Raw genomic sequence first — 23,347 nt, forward strand, 5'->3', positions numbered from 1 at the left:
ATTATTCAGTATGGATCCCTCCGTTGGTCGTGCTCCGTCTGCCCATACTTCGTGGGACGGGTGTTAGAAGCATGCTCAGCCCTGGAACGCGCCACCTTCCTGAATCGGGAGGCAAGGTCCCCCGCCAACTTCGCCCTTGCAACCTAGTCGCGTCCCTTCCACCCACCATTATTTATTGATCCCTCTACAGTCTCTGCTTCCTCACCGCATCATTACCTTACTCGTCGGGCCTCTCCAATCAGCTCAGGACCGATGAGCCAATTCGGCCTCGGTGATCATGTCGCCCTCAAACGCGATCTCACCGTCTATGGCCTCGTCCAACTCACCCACACTGATTCAAATGCGCCCTTTGGGATTGACGCCTGGACAGGCCATGTCGATGTCCCGCCCGAAGTCCTCGAGGAGTTCTTCGCCACGGGCATCCCCCCAGAGGGATATGTCTACGTCGAATTCGTTCATGACCGCATCGGCTGCTGCCTTGTCAATGAGAATGACCTTGTCCTTGTCAGTCGGGCCTTTGGGTTGGGTGACATCGTCAAGCAAGAGGGAAGCTCCTTGACGGGCACGGTGATCAATGTTTCGGAGACGTACATCCTTGAACCTGTCTTCCCGAGGAACTCGTCAACCCGTCCGCCGACCTGTTCGGAAACATGTCCGTCAACCATGCCCGAGCACTTCCAGCATCCGAATCCACACATCCTCCTCTACAATATCCCTGCAAGAGAGATCAAAAGAGCACAGGATGTCTTGTCAGGAGACTCCATAATATATGGTAACTGGCTCGGACGGGTGGAAGACGTGGAATACGACACTGTGGTCATGCTCACAGACTCGTCCGTCGTGGTCATAGTCGGGTCTTTTGGCCTAAATATGCCTGCTCCTGTCTCCTCGAAGCCTTTCATTACGGTTCCTCAGCTCAACTGTCTGTGGCAACCTGATGTTCTGGGGGCCATTCAAGGCTGGCCAAACACTATACCCGTGGAACACCCACAGCGTGGGGACTTTGTCATCGTGGATCGTGAATATCTACGGGTCGGAAAATGGCTGTCTGGCTCATACAACCCGAGCACTCCTCTTGAAGGCATCGTTCTTGACTGCCGAGCCCATGATGTTATAGTCGAGTGGGTATCTACCAACACCCAAGGATCAGACCCGCCAGACGCAACAAGAATGCCGAGGCAGGAGATAACCATCTACGAGGACATCCGGACTTTCCGTGATTTTCCAGATGTGCGTCTTAAGAAGGATGTCATCCTCTACGATACTGGCAGGATGCCTATCAAGCCCGTTGAGCAACGCGCAATCAGCGGTGAAGCCGGATCCGCCCACAATCAGGCATCCTGTCACGACGCCCACAATAGCGGAGACGGTTATTCAGGGCAGGAACTGGAGGTCGGCATGCATGTCAAGTTCCGGGACCCTTCCGCAGCTGCGATGAAATATCAAGGAATTGGGGGGATATCGCATGGCAAGCTCCTGCGCGCGACCGAGCATGCATCCCGCAGCTGGGATCTGAACGAGTATACGATTGTTTTCATGCAACAGTCCGCTACTGTCATGTGGCAAGACGGTAGTGTCACTACGGCTGATTCAATATCCTTGACGCATTTTCCTAACATCGACGACGAAATTCTCCCCACAAACATTGTGTTGAGAAGAGAAGGCATGCAACAAAGACCTATCCAGCAAAACGGCAAGGTAATTGGTCCCGCCAAAGTCTTTGACGAAATGACGTTCTTCGAGGGGCCTCATGATCTGTTGCCGACTGGTGCAGGCGTGGTCCAGTCAGTGGATCCCAGGGAGAAAATCGCTCGCGTCCGGTGGTTCAAAGCGCCCAAACTTGAACTGCGAGGACCAGAGCAAACTCTTGCGCCAGGTTCACGGTTTGGCGCCATCGGAGATGAGGTCGAGGATGTGTCTCTCATCGAAATCTACCCTTGCTTTTCACGCCAACGGGGTGATATTTGTGTACTAGCTCCTCCTGGCCCATTCAAAATCTCGCAGAATGAGCTCTCCAAATCATCTCTGTCGGATCCTGCCACGGTGGCCTCAATGTTTTCGCAGACTCCAGATCCCGGCGCGAATGCCAGCCTTCGGTGGCGGCCTTCTTGGGCTTCTTCCAAAGCAAGTACGACAAGGGAACAAGGAAAACGCGCGGGAAGATTTGACTGGATTGGCCAAATTTTGTCTCTGGGACTCGATGGCCTTATCACCGTCCGCTTGGGAGCATCGCAGCCTTGTCGAGATGTGTTACTTGATGCCGACTCGATCATTGCAGTTTTGGCCAGCCGTCATTATTGGGGTGACGATGACACGACTTTCAGCCTCATGGACCTTGACTCTTGGGGTGACAGTGATTTCCTCTATACCGCAGAAAATCGGCCCATATCGGAGACGATAGAGTACGAAGGTGGAGAGCGTCTCGACAATGACAGCGGCGACGAGAATTGGGTGTCTGATGACGACCAGGTATTTGAGGATGCTCAGGAAGAGTTACATGACCAAGACGGAGGTCTGGATTTGTCAGAGGCTAGTGAACGGCCAGGCAATGCAGCGACATCACAGCGGCCCCTGTTTGAGCTGGAGAAAGTGCCCGGATCTGAACCACCCGCGCAGTTTCTTGTACTTGACCAGCAGCCTCCATCCGACCAGTTCGGACTTTATACTTCTGCGGCAGCGCCAGGACTCAAACGTATCCTCAAAGAGCACCAGATATTGGCGACGTCACTTCCCGAAGGCGAGATCTATGTCCGCACATACGAGAGTCGAATCGACCTCCTACGGTGCCTTATCATCGGCCCGAGAGATACGCCCTATGAACATGCGCCCTTTTTAGTCGACCTGTGCCTACCTGCCAATTTTCCCGAAGCGCCTCCTTCAGCCCACTTTCACAGTTGGACCAGGGGGCTCGGTCGCATCAATCCGAACCTCTATGAAGAAGGCAAGGTCTGTTTGAGCTTGTTAGGAACCTGGTCTGCGAAGAGAGAAAGCGAGAAATGGAGCAACAAGGCAACATTGCTTCAAGTGCTCGTCTCATTGCAGGGGCTGGTGTTTGTAAAGAGGCCTTTCTACAACGAGGCAGGATTCGAAAAATACGAGTATAGCGGGGCCTACACCAGTGAATCCGACTCTTACAGCGAACAGGCTTTTGTCATGTCCAGAGGATTCCTGAAGAGCGCCCTGCTCCGACCTCCGGGAGGGTTGGAAGACATACTCGCCTGGTTATATTTGCCGCACGATATCTCGAACCCGTCCAACAGCCTGCTTGGCACCGTCATTGAGCGAGGAAAGCTGTTAATGCAGAGATCTGAAGAGGCTCGAGCAAACCACGATGACTCGTTGGTCGACTCGGCAGGTGCAAAGGACGACGAGACCAAAGTGTTCTTGAAGCCACTCAGTCGTGGCGCGAGTGTTATGCTGCGGAGGGTGATTGGGGAATTGCAGACCCAGTTTGACCTTTTTTTGGCAGAGAGCGCGAAATTAACGAGTGATGATGATGATGAAAAAATCGATGATTCCTGATACCCGCGAAAGAATGGGCAAGGCGCGCAGGGCGAGCAGATTCCGGAGTGGATCTGGATTTTTGGGATAGATTTGATCAGGCTTTGTCTCCTGAGCAAGGTCTGTGGGAGGCCTCGGCAGATCTATTCCAAAGGATGGAAAACCCTAGCTAGATTCTATGAATATTTCGGATTCGTGTGTGAGCGAGATACTGCCAGACACGGCTTATCAGTGGGCTATTGGAGTACCTGGCCTCACCGTGCCAAGGCGTCATATTAGATGAACTCCTGAGGCTTCTAGTCGAGATATCATGAGCATAAGGCTGTAGCCTCTTCGCCGACTCCAAGTTCTGTCTATTCTGCAAAATTCCAGACCTGCGTTGTCGTCGATGGTCGCGACGAGGCTGAACATAGAGTCGCCGAGGCATGAAGAGGTATTTTTATCTCGGGGCAAAATTAGCCGAAGTGGAGCCGGGACCCACCATGCCGGGCCTTTAACTGGACGAGCATCAACTCTTCCTTTGTTCCTGATTTATCTTCCCTTGTCCTGCTATGTCATCAGCACTACGTCCCCTTGTCCCCGTTCTTGGTGTCTGCCAGTGATGCGCTGCTTCTGAGCGTCTCAGTGAATCGTGTCTCTGATATGTTACACACTTCATATCTGTTGCTCGCTTGATATCTGTTACAATTCCGTTGCGGATCTATGCGCCTCTTGGGCCCTGTTTTGTGCCTAACCTGAGTCTCCTCTCCCCACGCATCCAACATCTCCACTCGCCATCAGGACGGTGACTTGGCAGAAAGCACCATGGCATCGCCTGCCATCCAGCCGAGCAAGCCTTCAGGCCTGGTGGATCCTCGCCAGTCAGGAGACTATCCCATCATCCTCGGGGATAGCCTGAAGGCAGATGCGAAGGCACAGGACTTGTTTCTGAATATCCGGTATAACTGGCAACCCAAATCCGGCTTCGGCGCCCGTGAGAGTCGACTGAAAAAGGCTGGTGACCGATATCATCTTGACGTATCGAGTGGCGATTCCGCCGAATACCAGTATGTCGGCAGGTCGCATTCAGAACCGTCGGGAGCATCCGGGGACCGGTCGAGATCTCTGGCTCTTGTCTTCGACCGGACCAAGTCCGCCTTCGTCCTGGAAGCCATCTCGGCATCTTTGGATATGAACCTGAAAGCGGCGCCGGGTATGTCGCCCAAGGACGCTCGGGAGTTGCCTCAACTGCCCGGCCACCCTCCATCGTCGACCAAACCGCCAGCGGCAAACGGAAATCCAGTGCCCTCTTCAGATGACGAGACCCCGGATCCGGACAACCCCTATGACTTCCGACATTTCCTCGCCGAAGCCCGCGAAACCCTAGAAAAGTCAACAACCGTGCCGGGTAACCGTACGCCTGCCCCAGGCAGCCGCACTCCACTGAGTGGGACATCCACGCCTGTCCCTCCAGGAAATAGATTTCTCCCTACCACACCACAGTCCCGACCAACCTCAGTGCCAGCTGCCTCGAAAGCAACTCAACAGAGGAAGAAAAAGGCCGAGGACCTATCTCGAGGGCCAAGTCGTGCACCGGCCACCAAGGTCTCTACTAAACGAGACGTTGCCAAATCTACCCAACCACTCAGCAAAGCCCGCATTTCCGACTCTGACGAGGACGATGAATCCGTCGACGCGACCCGAGCAGCTCCATCTAAGCCTGCCGGCGCCGCCATGAGCAGACCCAAACAGCCAAAGGCTGGGAAAGGCCACACCCGGAATGTCTCGGACAACATCGGCAGCTCACCCCATATCATCATTAACGACGACGATGGCGATTTGGAAATCGACATGGGGAGCCCGCCCCCCGACAACGGACGAATCCGACGTGGGAGAGTGGATCCGGAGATGTTCCGCAGCCACACCGCGACCCCAATTGGTGGTTTGAGTTCAAATATTGGCCGGTCTTCTTCAAGGCCCGTTTCTAAACTGCCCGGGGAGGAGCCCGCCCGGGGAGGTCCTAGCAGAGATAGGGACCGAGATCAGGATGTGACGATGAAAGACATCGAGGCTGCCTCATCCCCGGACGAAGACGAAGACGTGGAGGAATTCGAGCTGGGAAGTCCCCGGGAGAAAAGCCTTTCGGTGCCGACCAGAGGCGATGTCTCGAGGGAGCAGGATGACGAGTCGGAAGATGATGGCGGCGGCAGCCAAGGCCGAGGTCGTCGGCCGCCACATCAGCAACAGCCGCAGATCGACCAGGCCCCGCCAACACCTCCCGAGCCAATCCCTTCACACGACGATGACGATGAAGACGACCTCGAAGCCGCGCTGGAGGCGGCCTTGGAAGAAGAGGACGAGAACGAGAATAGAGGTATAGGCTTGGGCATTGGGATGTCGAGCGCAAATATTCCAGATGATGAGAGCGAGGTCAGTGAAGAGGAGTAACCAATACGGAGACGTCATGGGAGCTTCGACGAAATAGAAAGGCGATGACTTGATATATGTGACATGTGACGGGCGGTTTATATCCAATCCACTAGTGATGGGAACAATCTGGTGTGTGTTGAGGGAATCAATTGAAATCTACATTTTCTTCGCAGCGCTTCGCATAACTTGAGTTTATCCCACCGACAGAAGGAAAGCCCGTTGTACACCTGATCCGGTATGGGACATCTTCGTGGTATCTTCACATGCACAGCCTCGTCACGATTGATCTGGCCGCTGACGAGGCTGTGAAGTGCTTGGCATACGTCATGGCCGTCAGCTTACAAGCACCGGTCCAAGACCTTGGGCATATTATAGAAAGCATCCTAATCTTTCCTTGTAGCATGACGAAGCCCCTTCCCACTCTCAAGATTTGGCGTGAAAACTGCTCGAATCACACGAGAAGCCATTCGAGATCGAGAGCACGATCAGGAGGCATGCCTTCACTCTCCTCTCTCAAAAACAGAGTCAGCGCCGCCATCCCCCAGCCGCGCCCGGGAGGTATCGGCGGCCGGGCCCAAAGCGGCGATCAACAGCGGAAACCCGAGGATGACCAGTCGCTGGGGACTCTCCTCACGCGTGAGGAGCGGGCGGACTTGACACTCCTCATCTCTCAGACCATCGAGGAGATGAGGAGGGGTCTCGTGAGGACTTTTGACGAGAGGCCGAAACCCAAACCGAAGGGGGCTCCTGCTGTGGGTGAAGCGGAGGCAGAACAGGCCACCGTCGAGGTCTCGAAGTTGAGCTTGTCAGAGGGGCAGAGGAAGGAGATCGACGACCAGTTCAAAGGAAGTCGGACCGAAGGTCAAGAGGTGCAAGACGAGGATGAGCCAGGAGTTGACGCGGAACCAGACACGCTACTGACTACGCCCACTCCTGAAGCCAAGGCGCTGAGGAGTGCGGCTTTGACATTTTTCGACGCCTGGGCTGAAAGTGTCATCCTCCGCGTCGGCGAGGTCGTTAATTCGCGCGACGAGGCCGCGCAGGATAAGAACCGTGACCAAACCCGCAAACTGGCGACCGAGGCCGCAAAGCAGCAGTACCAACCGACCCCTCGCGAACAGGAAGCGGACAGCAAGCTCTCCAAGGTGTTCCCGCCCATACAGACACCGCTTGCCAATCTCAGCCAAGGCGAACGCTCCACGATCATCAAGGCAATCCTTCTGCTCCTGCTTAGTCTCGAAGCATACCGCGCCCATTCCCGCGTCCTCCTGGTGCGGCTCGCGATCTCGCTCGGCGTCAACGGGGGAGAAGTCTCCCAGATGGAGAAAGACACAGCGTATGGCCTTCTGACGGCCGCGGCGAAAATGGACGCCAGCGAATCCACCCAGAAGGCCCAACAGGCATCGTCCACGGCGAGGAAGTGGAAGATCGGGGTCGCGGGCGTGGCCGGAGCCGCGTTGATCGGCATCACCGGCGGTCTGGCTGCTCCGCTGCTGGCGGCTGGGGTGGGCACGCTGATGGGCGGGTTAGGGCTGGGAGCCACGGCCGCAGCAGGGTATTTGGGCGCGCTGGCGGGGAGCTCGGTGCTTGTAGGGGGCTTATTTGGAGCTTATGGGGCGCGGATGACGAGTCAGGCGATGGACAAGTACTCGAAGGAGATCGACGACTTTGCCTTCCTGCCCACCAACGGCGGGGAGGACGACGCGGAGGAAGTCCAGAAGCAACGGCGGCGGCTGCGGATCACGGTCGGGGTCTCCGGGTGGCTGACCGAGGAGGAGCAGGTGACGCTGCCGTGGCGCGTGCTGGGCGAGGCCGGCGAGCCGTTCGCGCTGCGGTGGGAGCTGCAGGCGCTGCTGAACCTGGGGTCGGCGCTGCGGGACCTGGTGGTCAGCCAGGCGTGGTCGCAGCTGCGGCGCGAGCTGATCAAGCGCACCGTGTTCGCGGCCGTGTGGTCGGCCGTCATGGCGCCGCTGGCGATCCGCAAGGCCGTCAAGCTGGTCGACTCGCCGTTCGGGGTCGCCAAGAACCGCGCCGTCAAGGCCGGCGAGGTGCTCGCCGACGCGCTCATCCACCGCGTCCAGGGCGAGCGGCCCGTCTCGCTGGTCGGCGCGTCGCTGGGCGCCCGCGTCGTCTACTCGTGCCTGCTGACGCTGGCCAAGCGCGAGGCCTTCGGGCTGGTCGACCACGCCGTGCTCTTGGGCAGCCCCGTGCCCGCCGACGCCGCGCAGTGGCGCGCCATGCGCGCCGTCGTCGCCGGCCGCCTCGTCAACGTGTCCTCGCGCCAGGACTACATCCTCGCCTTCCTGTACCGCACCAGCAGCGCCCAGCTCTCCGTCGCCGGCCTCCAGGACATCGAGGGCGTCGTCGGCGTCGAGAACTTCGACCTCTCCGACCGCGTCTCCGGCCACCTCAAGTACATGCACATGACGGGCCCGATCTTGCGCGAGATCGGATGGGCCGACCTCGACGAGGCCGTCCTCCGCCGCGAGGAGATGTTGGTCCGCCAGATCGACCAGGAGGAGAGGGAGGTCGAGGAGCAGCAGGGCAATGATCCGGAAAAGGTCGGCGTATGAACCAAACAGGCGTCATCGTCATCGTCAGACTCTAGTCGTCCCCCTCCCGTCCTCGAGCCTCGCAAACAAATTGTCGACCCATCGAGCACCGGTGAGCGACCTGCATGGTCTGCACTACCTGCACTATTCCTTCACAGCCCATTTCCAAGTGCCACCCGCTCCACACTACGAAAGGAAATGAAATCGAGATAGAGGAACCCATCTCCTATGGGTAGAGGTAGATGGAAGGGTACACACATACATATACCGGCTAGACTCTCCAGTTGTCAGTAGATGAAACCCAACCAAGACGATAAAAAGTATGTCCAAGAGACTATGGACGCACTATGGCTTCGACCACGTTGTTACGTCGTTGTATGCCTCGCCAGTCTCGTGTGAAGAACCAAACCGGCGATACATGCGTCACAAGGTATGTAAATCGTTTCCGAGGCAACGACACTGCGCGGCCATAATGGCCCGGCCGCAGTCCACTCACTGCGTTTGTCCCTTTCCTGCTACCTCTCTCCCTTACCGTCTCCGCGCCTGTACGGGTAGGTGCATCATTGAACGCGGACGCCCAGACATAAGTAGGGAGAGGGAGTGGGGGTGGCATACTTGCTTTGCATCGAGACGAGCGGTCTTGATGGACATTTCTAAAGTTACTGAGCCAAGTGACTGGACCATGTAACCGATATCGCAGTATATGAGGTAGAGGCAACCATCTACACATTCGTTCTTGCTGACAGCGTCGGCCGTAAGGCTACTGACCCATTCTTGGTGTGGAGTTTTGTGTCCTCACAGTGACTGGCTCGCTGGCCGCGGGCAACCCACCCAACACGAGACGGGGCCAAGCAGGGCAAGCACCGATCAACCTCTTGGTCGAGTGGGCTCCAAGCTGTATGAACGGACAGTTCAGTGACATTGTTTGTCAGTTTGGCAAGTATTGCACGGAAGAGCGAAATAGGGTTTTTTTTTTCTCTGGATGATAAGCCCGATTTTCAAATATAAATGCTATCTAATGCTAGTATGCAGGTATGCAGGTATGCTACGTGATTTTCGCTGATGAGTTGAAAAGACAAACGCCAGTCGCTATGCCCACGGGAAAAAGATTGACAACCCCAAATCCCCAGCGGGACCTCCCTTTTTCTCGTCCATCATATCCTCCCTTCGTCCTGCCAATCCCCTTTTAGGAGGGGACCGACCCGCTTAGTAGCTGATCTTGCAGCGGATCAAGCACTCCTCGACACCGAGAGCCAAGGGAGGAGGGATGTTGGCCTTGAACTGGGCGAAGTTGTTGGCGTCGATCTGCTTGGGGAAGCCGAGGGTGGCGTCGACGATGGCCGGGTCGGTGTTGATGAGGAAGTTCTGGGCGATGGAGCTGGCGCCGGGGTCCTCGGAGTTCAGGCCGGCGATGGCGACCGCGGGGGTGCAGTCGTTGTTCTGTTGCCAGTGGATGGAGCCCATGGGGAAGACGGTGCCCTGGAACTGGGTGAGCGAGGTGGTGAACTCGGTGGCCAGGCCGTTCTCGAGCACGAAGCCCGTGGTGAAGTTGTTGCCGGTGGCCACGGTGAAGAACTCGCTCGCGTCAGGGTGGATGTGGGGGGTGTTGAGCCCGCAGGGCTGGAAGAAGATGCCCGCGGCGGAGATGCCCAGGTCGGTCAGCACGGGGAAGTTGGCGCGGTTGGCCAGGTCGACTTGGCCGCCCTTGCCGGGAGCGACGCCCGGGTTGGCGGCAGGGTTGAAGTCGAACTTGAGCGCGATGTTGCCGGACTGGATCTCGGACTCGATCTCCTTGAAGCGCGCGACCCGGCTGTCCTCGGTCAGGAGCTTGGCGATCGTGCCCTCGGTCGGCACCGGGTTGGGGCTGGCAGTCGGGTTGCCCAGAACAGAGCTGGAGGAGCCCCAGCTGCCGCTGGCCGAGTACTTGCCGCCGCTGCTGTAGCTAGCGGCGCTCGAGTACGAGGTCGGCGCGCTGTAGTAGCTGGTGGTCATCGAGTAACCTCCAGTGCTGGTTGGGTAAGGGGCAGAGCTGCCGGAGGAGCTTGCTTGCCAGCTGGAGCCAGTTCCCATGGGAGTGGCCGCAGCGGCGGCAGCGAAAGCAGCAACGAGAAGCGACTTAGAATGCATTTTTCTTGGTTGGATATTTGATTGGATCGGGGTTTTGGGTGGTTAAAGTGATTGGATTAGAATGTAGTTGGTTCTGATAGCTGGTACGCTAAAGAATGTGTGATAACAGTAAGGAAAGAAGAAATAGGAAATAAAAGAGAAAAAGGAAAAGATTTGATTGGTTTGTTTGTTGTTTGTTGTTGTGAATGAGAGAATGAAGGGCTGTTGAAGGGGGAGGGTGGAAGGTCTTTTATGTATGTTCCCGAGCATCTTGCGTGATTGCGATGCGGAATGTGGCAGCAAGCATCAAAACCGTTCACGTACCTGGGTAGAAGCCTCTGGGCAGGTCGCTTCATGCGCCAGCTAAGCTCTCTGCTTACTGTGGATATCAGATTGGCCGAGACCCATGGTGTGTATGTAGCTGTTGGCAGGGATTCGGGAAGTAAAGGAACAACATCCAGCATGAGCATGATGCCTATACAAGGATAAGTGGCTATGGAGGTCCGCAAAGCAGGGAATGGGAAAACATCACCCGTGCAGGCTGCGCATTATTCTCGGGCAGGCTTTCACCCATGACCCCTCGCCCGCTTGCAGCAAGGCCTAGATGAGGTTTAGTGCTCACGCCGCTGTGCGGTCACAATGGCAGGGGACCGCGGTTTTTACCAGGCACGGAGTACCAAACCCTCGACACGTGTTTAGGGTAGAGAAAATAGTGAAAACCCAGCAGAACGGTGACTAGACGCAGTGGGAGGAGGCTGGAGAGGCGGCGAGCGGCAAAGTGGAGGCGAAGGGGAACGACGAGGAGGGCGCAGAAGGCGTTCGTTATTGGCTCGGATATTCTATTTTCGTAAGCACCGTGTTGATAAGCTGTTTGTCCTGCCGTGCGCTAACCGTAGATGGAAAGGCTAGCGCGGTATGTATGTATAGTCATTGGCCACTTTGAGCTGGCGGAACATCATCGAGCCGACATTGGACGCCGCGGGGCAAAAGCGGGGCTATGCTGACCGCAGATAGCAACAACCAGCGAGCGAGCCAGCAACTTGGCTTGCTGGACCAGCAGCAGCCTGAATGGGAGCATTACCCAATATGACCAATGTGACCGCTGTCACTCTTTCCGGACGCATCTTGGAGTCGATTTCCCTTATTTACTCATCTACCGGCCTGACTCAGGACAGCGCGGTGCTCACCCACGCCTGACCGACAGTTCCAGAAGACCACAGCTCACTCGTACATTCCTGACCGTCACTGACTGTAACCCGCAAAAGGCCCATTCCCATCTCCCACAGCATCCTCAGGCAAAAGCCGCAAACAGTCAGGCGGTCAAGGCCCGTTCCGCTGAACACGACACCCCCTCGCCGCCTGATCAGTGTAGGCCCTCCGATCAGATACCGCATGAGATCGTCGAATGACTGGTGCTATTCCCGATTTATCACCTGCCAAATCCGGTATTGGTATTCGAGGTCGTCAAGATCTTACCTTCTACCCGTCGGCGAATCCGGCTATCGAACGCCCGTGGTCAGAGTCAGGCCCCAGAGATTGCGAGGCTGCGAAGTTTGCAAGTAGCCAAGGCTGGCGTGGGGCGTCAAGGATTTGCAGTTCCTATATCGAGCGTAGACGAAGGCCGTCCCCCGTCTGAAACCAACCAAACACATGCACCACTTGCCTAGACCTGAGATAGGTTTTGGTAAATATCTTGGCCAAATATACATTGTCATTCAGCCACGAGACTGAGACTCCTGAGTTTGCAAGTTGTGTGCCTGGTGCAGTGTAAGCTGAATACTGCCAACTCCAAGTTGGGCTGTGTGGTAACTATTGATAATGATCACTGATCCAATCCTGCCAAAAACCACTTTTGAGCACTGGGCAACCCTGTGGAATAATTGTACAGCTCCAAAAACCGGCATCCTGCCACATCCTGCCACATCCTGCCCGACGGACTCTATTTTTGCAAGTTCTGCACAAAGGAGTCGAGGTTGAACTCCTCCTCGTACTGCCTCTCGTCCCAGAGTTCACCCACATCGTCAAGCCAGCCCTTCTCTCCTTTCTTTCTGACTTCACCGGTCTCAAGGTCGACCATGTCCTCGTCCTTTGTACCACCTGCCTCACCACCATTCTCTGCTGTTTCTCCGAGGTTGAAGAGGTCCAGGATCTGATCCGTTTCCATGCTCCCTAAGCCTGCGTTCTGTTGGTTAACAACAGTCGACGCGACGTCAATCTTGAATCGTTGAAGGCTCAGGATCTTCTCCTCCAAGGTGCCGCGCGTAATCAGGCGATAGACGTTGACCACCTTCTTCTGGCCGATTCGGTGGGCTCGGTCCATGGCTTGAATGTCCTTCTGAGGATTCCAATCGTGCTCGACAAAGATGACGGTGTCGGCGCCAGTGAGGTTCAGCCCAAGGCCACCCACGCTGGTGGTCAGCAAGAGACAGTCATAGCTGGGGTCGTTATTGAACTGGTTGACAATATTCTGGCGTTTGGTGGCTTCCACGCTCCCATCGAGTCGCAAGAATTGAACACTCGGAAGAAGCTTGCCCAAAACTTCATTTTGGACCATGTCGAGCATTTCCTTCATTTGGCAGAAGATCAGTGCCCGATGTTGTGACACATAATTTGAAGCTGAAATGTCATTTGAGTCGTTGGTTACGCCAATGCCGCAATCAACCAGCAAGTCGCGTAGAGCTCCCAGTTTCGGTGCGTGAGCAATATCGCGCAGACTGGATTTGGACGCTGCAAGTTGCTTCTGAATCGCCTCATATTGCTTGTTTCCTTCCTTGACGACAAGGGCCGGCGAATTGCAGAGTTTGCGCATGTACTGGAGGGCTTGGAAGATGTGTTGCTTGGCCTCTTTATCCGCCGAGCCAATACTGTTCTCCACAGTCTTGCGCTCCTTCTTGAAGAAGTCTTCAAACAGACGCTTCTGCAGATCGCTGAGGTCACAGTAGTAGTTCTGCAGAATCTTGGGTGGTAGATCGTTGAGCACTTCTTCCTTCAAACGCCGCAGCAAAAATGGCAACACCTGCTTGTGAAGAGCTTCAATTGCCAAAGCGCCCGCTTCTTGTTCCTTTGAAGAAGACTTTGCATTGCGGCTGGCTGCAATCGGCTTCGCGAATCGATCCTGGAAGACTTTCTCCGTACCCAAAAAGCCAGGCATTAGGAAGTCGAAGAGAGACCAGAGCTCCAGGACATTGTTCTGAATTGGGGTCCCGGAAAGAATGAGTCTGTGGTTGCTGACTAGCTTTTTCACGGCCTGGGTGATCTTCGCCTTTGGGTTTTTGATCAGATGGCCTTCATCCAGTACACAGTAATTCCAGGTGATGGGTGTTAGGATATCGTTATCGTTTCTACACACGTCGTAGGAAGTTATGACAACATCTGCTTTTTCGAGTAAAGGACGCCGGCTGATTCTGTCCGATGGCGGTCCCACGTACGCCACACAGCTCAAAAACGGTGCGTATTGCTTGATCTCCTGTTGCCAATGGCCCGAGAGCGTCGGTGGACAGACAATCAGAGACGGTAAACGCCTCATATCGGGAGCTTGGGTCTTGGCGTACTCCTCGGCCCGTATGTGATGATCGCTTGCTACGATACAGAGAGTCTGGAGAGTCTTCCCGAGACCCATGTCGTCGCACAAAACGCCGTGGAGGTTGTATTTGTTGAGGAATGCTAACCAGTTCACGCCATCTTGCTGATAGGGTCGTAGTTCCGCTTTGATCGCCACAGGGATCTGGAAGGGCTCGACTTTTTTTGGATCAAGCATCTGCGCCATGAATTTGCGCTCTCGTTCACGTCCTTGGAGCAATGACTCCGGCATTCCCGGCGGATCTGGGATTCCTGCTTCCAAAGGCACCAGCTTTACCAGTGTGGCGAAGGATGTCGTCGCAAGAAGACGGATATCATTATTGGCATCGCTCATCCGACCCAGAACAGGTACAATCAAGAAGATCACATACGGCAGGATCCTGTCGCCCATGGCTTGGATGAGGTGATAGACGCATTCGGTAATCCCTTGTCTGTCCCTCAGGTCCAGTGGGTTGTTGATGTTAGGCAAAACATCCTGCACAAGCCGAGTCATCCCCTCGACGGTTATGACACTGCATATCGTTGCGAAACATTTAGCGGCGCTGTATCTTATGACAGAAAGCCTGCTTCTCATAGCTTTTCCAATAAGCGGGCTCAAAGACAAGACCCAAGCGTGCAGACCAGCGTCCAGGGTGGGTGACAGCGTTCGCAAAGCTGACATAGCATCAACTAGTGATTGACCTTGTTCTTCGTCGACCTGTAAAGTGGCTGGGTCAGATGGCTCAATTAGCTCGTGAATTGGTCTCTCGATGAGGGATCTCAGCACGGGGAGTTTTTCAAGGAGCTGAGCACGATATTCTTGCGCCAGCTCATCAAGTGCACGTTTGGCTCCCCGCCGCATGATCCGGGCCTCCTTGGCCTCTTGTTCAAACCGGGCAGCATCCGGATGGTCCTTTCTGTCTTCTTCCTTTCGCAGTGACAAAACAATGTCTTCGAAAGAGGCATTGGGACCAAACTCTGGGGTCTCCGAAGTATCCACGCAGGTAAATTTGACCAGATTGGAGACCAGCTTGTCCACAGGGCCACGTTTCGGGCTCGTAGTGTAGTAATCAATGAGCCCTGCAACACTTGATGCGGATCGAGCCTGTAAATCCTGATATTCTTCTGACTTGATACTGTCCATGATACATTTTATCAATTGACCAGGTTTCTTCGGGATTTCCTTGAGTCGAACCAGGACCGACGCAATCGTGGCTTTGATCGCGATGTCTCGGCTTTCTTTGACTTTTCTGGCTTCGTCAACGGCCGTCTTAGCATTTATACGGGCGTCATTCAGAAACTGCGTTCCTGAAACGCGCTGTGCGGGTGTAAGACCTTTGAGAAGACGATCAAAGTCCGTTGTCACGATCCTCTCAGCATCTGCGAGCGAGAACGCCTTGGGACCAGCACCGATGCTGCCTTGGCAGACAACTGCTATTGACGGTAACTTGTCTCGGGAAACGTGCGCCTGATTTTGGAAAGCGCTAATCAAAGACTGGCATTGGCCACGAGCTGCCTGCAGCGAAGATACCATGTCTGCGTACCAGCTGTTGCTGCCATCATCATCAAGGACCTGCTGCAACTGTGAAACAATTGCTGGTGTATTCGCTGGCTTTTGAGATTGGTACTTTGCAAGTTCTTCCAAGATCATTGCAGTAAACAGCCTTGAACTTGAATGAGGAGAAGCGATGAACGGCATCAGGTGAGTCCAATTTGATTCAATCGAAGATGCACTTTGTTTGCTGAGTAAAAGACCCAGCGCCAGTGAGCAGACGATTCTGGTTCGGAGCATGACTTCCAAGCCAACAATATCTACTTCGCCGTGCAACATGTGTCCATCGGTATTGTGGGAGAGGCGCTGATTTGTGTCCGGTTTCTCAAATTTTCGTCGCTTCTTCAGTTGCTGGTCAGATTCCGGAGTATATCCATGTGTTGTCGAAATGGGTACCATCGGAAACCCCGATGGTTTAATTAGAAGGAGCGTGTCCATGGGAATGGGGCTCCTCGCTTGACCGATGGGTTGAATGACGGCCCCTACCATTGGTGTTATATGCCGCTCCAAGTCAGCAACGAAGGCGGAAAACCCTTGGCGTTCCATAAATGAGATGAGCGCTTTCCAGACCTCGAAGGACATCCACAAGACACCTTCATTTCGCTCGAGTAGCATGTTCTGGAATATCAAGCGGACCACACGGCCACCCACCCACTCCATGTTGCCCACATTGGAGAGATTCAAGAATGTGACCAACGCCTTCAACACCGCCATGCGGACGCTGATAATTGTGTGTCGCAAGAAAGGGTACAAGCGCGGGACGAGCTTCTCGAATGACTGCTCTGGGTCCTCGGCGGCGTTGATACGCATTGCCTCCAAGATTTCATGGTGCGAGCAGAGAGTCGCAAGAAGATCCATGACGGCGCCGGTACTTGCACTGAGGTCGTCTTGCATATCCAGGAGACAGTCCCACACAACACTAATAACTTGGCCCAGAGCATCTGGACGCATGGTTGTCAATTCCCCAGCGATAGGTACCAAGGTGGCTGCGCTGACCGACTTGACGTCGTCATCGGGATGAGCAAGTCCGTGCATGACGGCTGTGACAACACCGTCGAGGAGTTTGCTGTGACGAAGCAGAAGATCTTTGCGAACAGCAACAAAATAGCGCAAACCAATCATGCCTCCGTGACAAACTTCCCAAATCGGTTGTTCCAGACCGGTGTTCTGTTGATTGGCCATTTCCTGCAAGCAGGTGTAGACAGAAATGGCCAGGTCATCAGGTAATTGAGTTAGTAAAGCACCAAGAGTCTGACCGATCGATTCACGGATCGGGGCAACCACTGTATCCGACACATAGTCCCCGAAACGGTCCAGCATTAAGACACACAGCAGGCGACATGCAAGGTCATCAAGCCAGCGTCGATTCGCAAGTTCATTCTCAGCTCTGGACTTGCCATATCGACGACCGGCACCACGTCCATGCACACGGAGAACTTCTCGCAGACCCATAGCTGCTCCATGTCGGACCTCCCAGTTGGGATCGAAAAGGTCCACCGACAGGAAATCGCACATAACGTCAAAAGGCCAGTCGTGGGCGTGCTCTTCGTCCGGTTGGATGAGCGGCTTTTCTGGGACTGCTTCGCCCTTGAACTCGGAGACAAGTGCAGTGGTGTCATCGGAGCCTTCTCGCTTGATCGAGAAGTAGTCTTGTTTAGCATCACCGTTGGAGTCTTCGTGGCCATTGAGCTTTACCGCATGCGGAGTCGCTGAAACCGGTGTCTGGCCAGGCTCGGGCTGGCGTCGCCCCGAAAGGTCTACTACGCGCATCTTGTTCGCGCCAGCTTTGGCGGCCGATTTGTTTTTCCTTTTCAACTGATTCAGCTGTCGTTTACTGAGCCCGGACTCGTCAGGCAGGGACTGGCCATTGTGGTCTGAAGGGGACACGGCACTGTAGGGACCGGCGGACCCGAAACTGTCGAGTCGTTGCACTCCTGGCTTGGTATCCACTCGAGTCAGACCCGGGGTTGTGGCTTGTTTGAACTGCGAGCTAGCTGCAAAGTCGAACTCGTTGACCAAGTCGTCCTCCATATACTCGCCGCCGAGACCGAGTCGAGCGGTAAGACTCTGCTTCTGATGCGCCAAGCGTTGAGCAGGTGTCATACCAGCCATTGAGAATTCGTACTCTTTACCGGCACTGCCCAACAGCTTCTTCCCATGATTAAGGATCAATTTGATGTCAAGAGCGCTGAGCTGGAGAAGGTCGTCTGCTTCCGGAGTCTTCTCTTCGAGCTTGGTGGTCACCTCCTCAACCTTGAGGGGCTCTGACTTGGTGTCGGCATCGTCAGCGTTAGGATCGAACTTTTCGGCGTTCGAAATGATGCCGCCGATGGCTTTGGCGGCGGCAGTGCGAGTGTCCCATGATTTTGACTGCAGGTAGGGAAGAACCCTGCCGAGTAGTGCAAAGAGATTGTCGGGATTCTGTTTCTGGACATCGGCAAGTTGTTGTGCGGCAGTGTTTCGAATGAGCTGGGTGCTCCCCTTGTCCAGCAAGCTGTGATGTGGGTTAGTCTCTGAGATGAATGGACAACCCCGTGCGAGACGAGTTGAGGGCGAGGAACACTCACGTGACAAGACGATCTAGTCTGTACAGAACAAGTTAGCTCAAGCTTGGCAGATGCTGGGAGCGAAGGCTCCAACCTTGAAGTCCCAGTAGCGGCCATTATTATTAGTTGCAATAGTTGTAGGGTGGTTTTGTCTTTTCAACCACACGCCTGCCAGGTCGCAACCCAGGAGCCATCAAATAAACGACCTGAGCAACCGAAAACGGGGGTCAAGTGACTTGCAAAGCCAACCAGGTCTGCCAAGAGAAATATCAAGCCTCAAGAAGATGAAAGACGTGTGCCAACGCGTGGATGGTGAATTATCGGTGATGGATTTGGTCACGGTGTCATGAGTGCCGGAGTGGAAAAATGATGATGCTGCGTGGTTGATGCGGTGAGGCACGGCTCTTCTCTGGTGCCGGGGGAGGGCACTGGCAGATCAGAGAGTTGGAATCGGGGGCGCGCGTGGGCTTAAGAGGGTCTGGAGTGGCATTTAAATCCTCGCTTGCTGCGCCTGCAGCCTGCATCAGCCCCTGGCATCTGATTGCTCTTCCCCGATGCCTTGGGTGCCCACCTTTTGCAAAATTCGGCCACTTGGGCTGCGCTAGCACCCAATTGCCCGCCCAAGCTTTTACAAGGGCGTCTTGGCACTTTTATCATCCGTCCAGGCCGTCCACTGCCAGTTCCAGCCAGGTATAACTTCCTTCTCCCGTCACTGTTGAGTAAAGTGCGGGACGTGCGAGGCAGACGTTCAGCACTCTGTGTGCCCGGTAGCCACTCCAGGGGTTCGGAGGGTGATGAAAAGGCTGGCGAGAACCCCATGACGTCCTCAGACTGACTGCCTGGGTGCTGCAATGCGGCTTTCTACCGGCCGGATCTCAGCCCGTATGAGACGCCAGGCGCAGTATCCCCTTGGTTTTATGTATTGGAGGCGTTTATAGTGCTCCACCGTGGCAGTTTAGGAACAATTTAACATCACCTTTGGGATCAAAAATCTCAACAACTTCAAGCATTGCTTGTCTGGGCAAAGGACAGTTCAGCCTTGCTTTCTGGAGATGAGCTCCCCCCAACTGCCTGAGGATACCTAATTATCATCCTCAGGCTTGGGCGAGAATCTTGCAGATCGATGCGACAGCTTCCCATTTAGAGAGTGGTCTATGAGATTAATTTGGACCAGATGCATTTGACGCGCCGCCCGTCGGCTCAAAGGAGGTTATTCCGTGGGAGCATGATGATATGTACAATGTTGTAAAAAGGCTTCCCGCGGGACTGTTTGCACATAAACACTCCAATCTTTTGCCCACTTCATCTGTTTTCAGGAATACGTCCCCGGTGTCGTGCCCAGCATCGACTTAGTCTCCTCTTCCTTGCCTATCAGACCCAAACTTCGTATTTGGCCCAGCTTCGGCGCGTTCTCGCGGGGGTGTGCTGCTTCTGCTTTTCGCAATGCCTTCTGTATCGCCACCGTTCTCGCATACTAGACGTTTTGAATCAGTGTCCAAGCTTCGTTTGTGTCCAGCTAGTTGAGAAAACGAATACCTCTTTCTTGTGGTGCAGGCATTCGTAGTAGTCTTCTAATCGTGGGGCGCAGACACCTTTCGCTCTGGCTTCAGGGTCGTGTTGGTTGATGACATAGCAAGACATGTACTCTTGCCAGAAAGGAAAGCATCGAGAGACGCCTGTAGACGAGAAAATCAGTCAGTACGAAGCTTCTGCTGGCTTGAGGATCTGAGGCCAACGGAGGTTGTCCACCGCTGGCATTATGACTAACCTCCAGTCAGGCCGTAGCCAGACGCCATCGTTAGAATCGAAAATTGTTGGGGACAGCAACCTCTTGAATATCAGGTTGTGGCAACGTTGTTGGCGTTGCGATGTGCGCCTGTCTGTCGTGCAGTGGGTGGAAGAGTGAGGGTCGAGGTTGGAGCAGGCCAAGGTTCAGATTGGCCCGAATCTCCGATCCTGACGCAGCTGTTCGCTGGCGGCACTTGCGAACTTTCCACGCTGTCTACACACTGCAATTACGGCGCGTTCTGTCAACAAAAGCGCCCATCTGCACCATGCCCTCAGACCTTACGGAATGAAGACTCCGAACGAGCTTACGGACGCTCATATCGTCCTTTCCGCTGTTCAAGTAACATCAGAAGGCGATCTGGAGTCGCTGCTCAAGATCGTCCGATGGCGCCCCGAGATCTTCTCGGACACCTTCGTGTATCGACTTCTACTCTCTTTCTATCCTGCAGAAACTGCTGAACAATCGACGCTTGCAAAGTTTCTACAGTCCCTTGGGGACCAATCCAATGATGCTAAAGGCCCCGAAGCGCCGAGTCTGGAGCCCTCGACATCCAACCTCACCGAGAATGAGGCGTTACGTCGTTGCCGTGCTCTAAGCTTGCGATCAATTCCTGAATATGAGCCTATACGTACACGGAGCGAATTGGCCAATGTGGTCATTGAATGGGCAAAAAGATTGGAACAAATTCATGGATCCGCTCAGCCAGCTGCGGAATTCGTCCACAATTTCATCGGACACGACTCTGATCTGGGACTGTGGTATGAAACGTATCTTGCCCCGCTCGTCCGGCTGCAATATGAGTTCTACCCAGACAGTGAAAACGTAATCGGATTGCGGGATCTTGAGACGCTGTCGGATAAAGAGGGTATCCAAACACTTCTCCAATATGCGATGAAAAGGCACAATCCTTCTGAGGTTGCGAGAGACCTCGACTATGTGGTGTCACCATGGGTTCGAGGGGCGAGCCAAGCAAAGAGAAGGAGGGTCGATTATTCTGCTGAAGACACCACATCTGATGAGAAAACATGGGAATCTTTGTATGATTGGCTGATCGCTACGAGCATGACTGAATTTAGTATTGCAGCAAAAGCCTACGCTGATTGGAATGGCCCGGTGGAATACCATCGACCGACCGATGAGGCTGTCGCGCGATTTGCTCAAACTGGCATGGCCATTGTCTATGGTTGCTCAGAGGCTTCACCAGAGGCTAGGAGTGTCTGCAGACTGGTGATCATCAAAGCTGCAAAACTTCTCAATCTAGGACTCCCAGAACTCTCGCAACCCGAGCCGGACATATCACTGCCTAAGGGATTTGCAACCGACCTCGCTGAGACAGATTTGCTGATCAACTCTCTACTCAAAAAATCAAACAAGTTCACGCGGGTGAATGAGTTTTCCCTTCATCTGCTGACTGGCATCTTTGCTACGGCGGAGATCCTGTCGGGATTTGGCTCACCACGTACTATAAGTGAACTGGCGCACGTCAGCATCTTCGGCTCAGAACGCCGCCATAAAGATGAACTTCGTCGATTGCTTCAACACATACCTTTGCACACACGGCAAGAGATTGACTGGCGCTCAGTACGACGGCAGCTTCTCTGGCTTCAGTCTTGGGCCAAAACACAGCCAGTGGTGGCGGCACAGCAGCGAACAGCTTTTCTCTCCCACTTACCCCTCAGCTTTGTAGAAACTCAAATTCTCGATGCATTACTGAAGGCTGCTCAGTTTGCCATCGTCAAAGAGGTGTACCTCGACAACCCTTCCCCAAGTCTCTCTGGGTCGGAAATTGAAGCCCGTGTCGTTGCAGCAATTCTCGAGGCCTACGATAATGCCAGCAATGGGAACAGAGATCGTGGCGGTATGAAGAGGGCAAACGAGATCCTGAAGGCATTTCGACCGAGCTTCCCTGAGTCCTCTGCTCTCTCCGATATTGATCACTTGATCAGAGCCACGCACAGTCTGTCGTTCTACCAGCTCACACTGCAGCATGGTGTTCCTTTCAAGCCTGTCTCTATCCGAGTGCAGAAAGACCCGCTAAGCCTGGTAGAAAAGGTCTTGGAACAGGACGCGAGAGCGTACACCAAGTTGGAAGACCTGCTCGAGATCAGCCGTAATCTCGTCCGTGCCCACCTGCCGAATCGAGGGAACGTAATAACAGAGGATGCGGAGCCTCTTCAATCACGTCTGTTGGATGCTGAGCACAGGATAACGTACCAAGCCATCATGGCAGCTCTCGGTGCGAGTGATTTTGACACGGCATATGCATATATCACAACACGCCTCAACACATCAACGGAGCAGTCTGCCTCTTCTGGATCTGTCGACGACGTCTCCTGGCGTGCCGCCTATGCCGCAGGCAAATATCGGCCCAGCTCATCGCCCAAGAATTTGAACACCAGCATAGAAAGTTTGACACAGCGGATGGAGCTTCTCTCCCGAGCCTTGATGTTGGCCCCTTCTGGAGAAGCTCTGTCGGGAATCCTTGCCACATGGCGCCGCTACGAGGAAGAGCTAGATGCGCTGAAGACACAAGCCGTGGAAGAAGAGCGAGCTTTTGATGCCAAAGCCGACGCTGCAGTTCCCGGAGCATTTGGTCTCGACAACCGGGATGCAGATGTAGCTGAAACGAAGCGCGTCATGGCCCGTCGGTCCGGACCGATTGGGTCAGGACCTTCTTACGAGGAAGAGGCGCCGCTGGGTTTGTTCGATGTCGCTAGAGGAGCTGCATCGGCGTTACGGAAAAGCGCGGCTTTCCCATTAGGTTCCACGGGGTTGCGAGATCTGAAGATACACTCGGACACGGCCACAAAACACGATGCGCAGAGGGAGCAAGCCGGCTCTCCGGTTTCCGACGATGGCGGAAGGGTACGAAAGAGAGACATGGTTGCCAATATGGTAACAAGTGGCCTGGTGAGCGGGATGGGATGGGTTCTTGGAGCACAGCCCCGAGATCGGGTGGACTAAAAGGGCGAAAGCCAACATTGAGTGAGTAGAACGGTCTGGTTGTGTAATGTTCTTGATGCCTTCTCGATGATCTCAGGGTCGATGATGCTCAGGGTTTGTTCCTGCGTCCTTCATGCCACAGTGTGAACAGCGATGCTGTGGAAGGCCGCCGCCTTGTCACTTGCCACATGGGACGACGTTGTAAGTGACAAAGAATGAATAGAGGCAAGTCGATGGCTTCATCAGGAAAGAGTCCCGATCGCCAGCTCCAAGAGTGCAGGTGCTGCAAGAAGCGTCGACTGTTGTGCCTCGCTGTTCCTGCCGTCTTGGGTCGCTGTCGCACAAGCCTCGCGGCCCTCATTGTCGTCGCCGTCGTCGCACATTCGCGTCG

The 23,347-nt window shown here is 54.6% G+C and overlaps 7 protein-coding genes across 8 annotated transcripts; 4 read left to right on the forward strand and 3 right to left on the reverse strand.

Annotated features, from left to right (window-relative positions):
• Positions 1-184: 184 nt before the first annotated feature.
• Positions 185-3,979, forward strand: PV07_09881 (uncharacterized protein). The gene has a single exon (XM_016397174.1). It carries the CDS (start codon positions 253-255, stop codon positions 3,520-3,522), a length of 3,270 nt encoding a protein of 1,089 aa, XP_016244365.1. The 5' UTR covers positions 185-252; the 3' UTR covers positions 3,523-3,979.
• Positions 3,980-4,049: 70 nt separating this feature from the next.
• PV07_09882 (uncharacterized protein) lies at positions 4,050-6,127 on the forward strand. Its single transcript, XM_016397175.1, has one exon. It carries the CDS (start codon positions 4,306-4,308, stop codon positions 5,926-5,928), a length of 1,623 nt encoding a protein of 540 aa, XP_016244366.1. The 5' UTR covers positions 4,050-4,305; the 3' UTR covers positions 5,929-6,127.
• A 185-nt stretch (positions 6,128-6,312) lies between these two features.
• PV07_09883 (uncharacterized protein) lies at positions 6,313-8,785 on the forward strand. The gene has a single exon (XM_016397176.1). The coding sequence runs from the start codon at positions 6,405-6,407 to the stop codon at positions 8,481-8,483; it is 2,079 nt and encodes a 692-aa protein (XP_016244367.1). The 5' UTR covers positions 6,313-6,404; the 3' UTR covers positions 8,484-8,785.
• A 587-nt stretch (positions 8,786-9,372) lies between these two features.
• On the reverse strand, positions 9,373-10,905 carry PV07_09884 (uncharacterized protein). The gene has a single exon (XM_016397177.1). The coding sequence runs from the start codon at positions 10,587-10,589 to the stop codon at positions 9,669-9,671; it is 921 nt and encodes a 306-aa protein (XP_016244368.1). The 5' UTR covers positions 10,590-10,905; the 3' UTR covers positions 9,373-9,668.
• Positions 10,906-12,166: 1,261 nt separating this feature from the next.
• PV07_09885 lies at positions 12,167-18,666 on the reverse strand. 2 transcript variants are annotated; one of them, XM_016397178.1, is made up of 3 exons: positions 18,319-18,666; positions 18,246-18,263; positions 12,167-18,172 (listed from the first exon to the last, which is right to left on the reverse strand). In XM_016397178.1, exons 1-3 carry the CDS (start codon positions 18,339-18,341, stop codon positions 12,508-12,510), a joined length of 5,706 nt encoding a protein of 1,901 aa, XP_016244369.1. In that variant the 5' UTR covers positions 18,342-18,666; the 3' UTR covers positions 12,167-12,507. The 2 variants fall into 2 exon arrangements, with proteins under 2 accessions (XP_016244369.1, XP_016244370.1); XM_016397179.1 differs by having other exon boundaries at positions 18,246-18,666.
• A 534-nt stretch (positions 18,667-19,200) lies between these two features.
• PV07_09886 (uncharacterized protein) lies at positions 19,201-20,136 on the reverse strand. The gene is made up of 3 exons (XM_016397180.1): positions 19,993-20,136; positions 19,761-19,900; positions 19,201-19,698 (listed from the first exon to the last, which is right to left on the reverse strand). The coding sequence occupies exons 1-3, from the start codon at positions 20,018-20,020 to the stop codon at positions 19,537-19,539; spliced, it is 330 nt and encodes a 109-aa protein (XP_016244371.1). The 5' UTR covers positions 20,021-20,136; the 3' UTR covers positions 19,201-19,536.
• A 162-nt stretch (positions 20,137-20,298) lies between these two features.
• PV07_09887 (uncharacterized protein) lies at positions 20,299-22,977 on the forward strand (the record flags this gene model as incomplete). The annotated part of the gene is made up of 1 exon (XM_016397181.1): positions 20,299-22,977. The coding sequence occupies one exon, from the start codon at positions 20,299-20,301 to the stop codon at positions 22,975-22,977; it is 2,679 nt and encodes an 892-aa protein (XP_016244372.1).
• Positions 22,978-23,347: the final 370 nt, after the last annotated feature.

Source organism: Cladophialophora immunda, assembly GCF_000835495.1.
Source record: "Cladophialophora immunda strain CBS 83496 unplaced genomic scaffold supercont1.6, whole genome shotgun sequence".
Classification (NCBI taxonomy): domain Eukaryota; kingdom Fungi; phylum Ascomycota; class Eurotiomycetes; order Chaetothyriales; family Herpotrichiellaceae; genus Cladophialophora; species Cladophialophora immunda.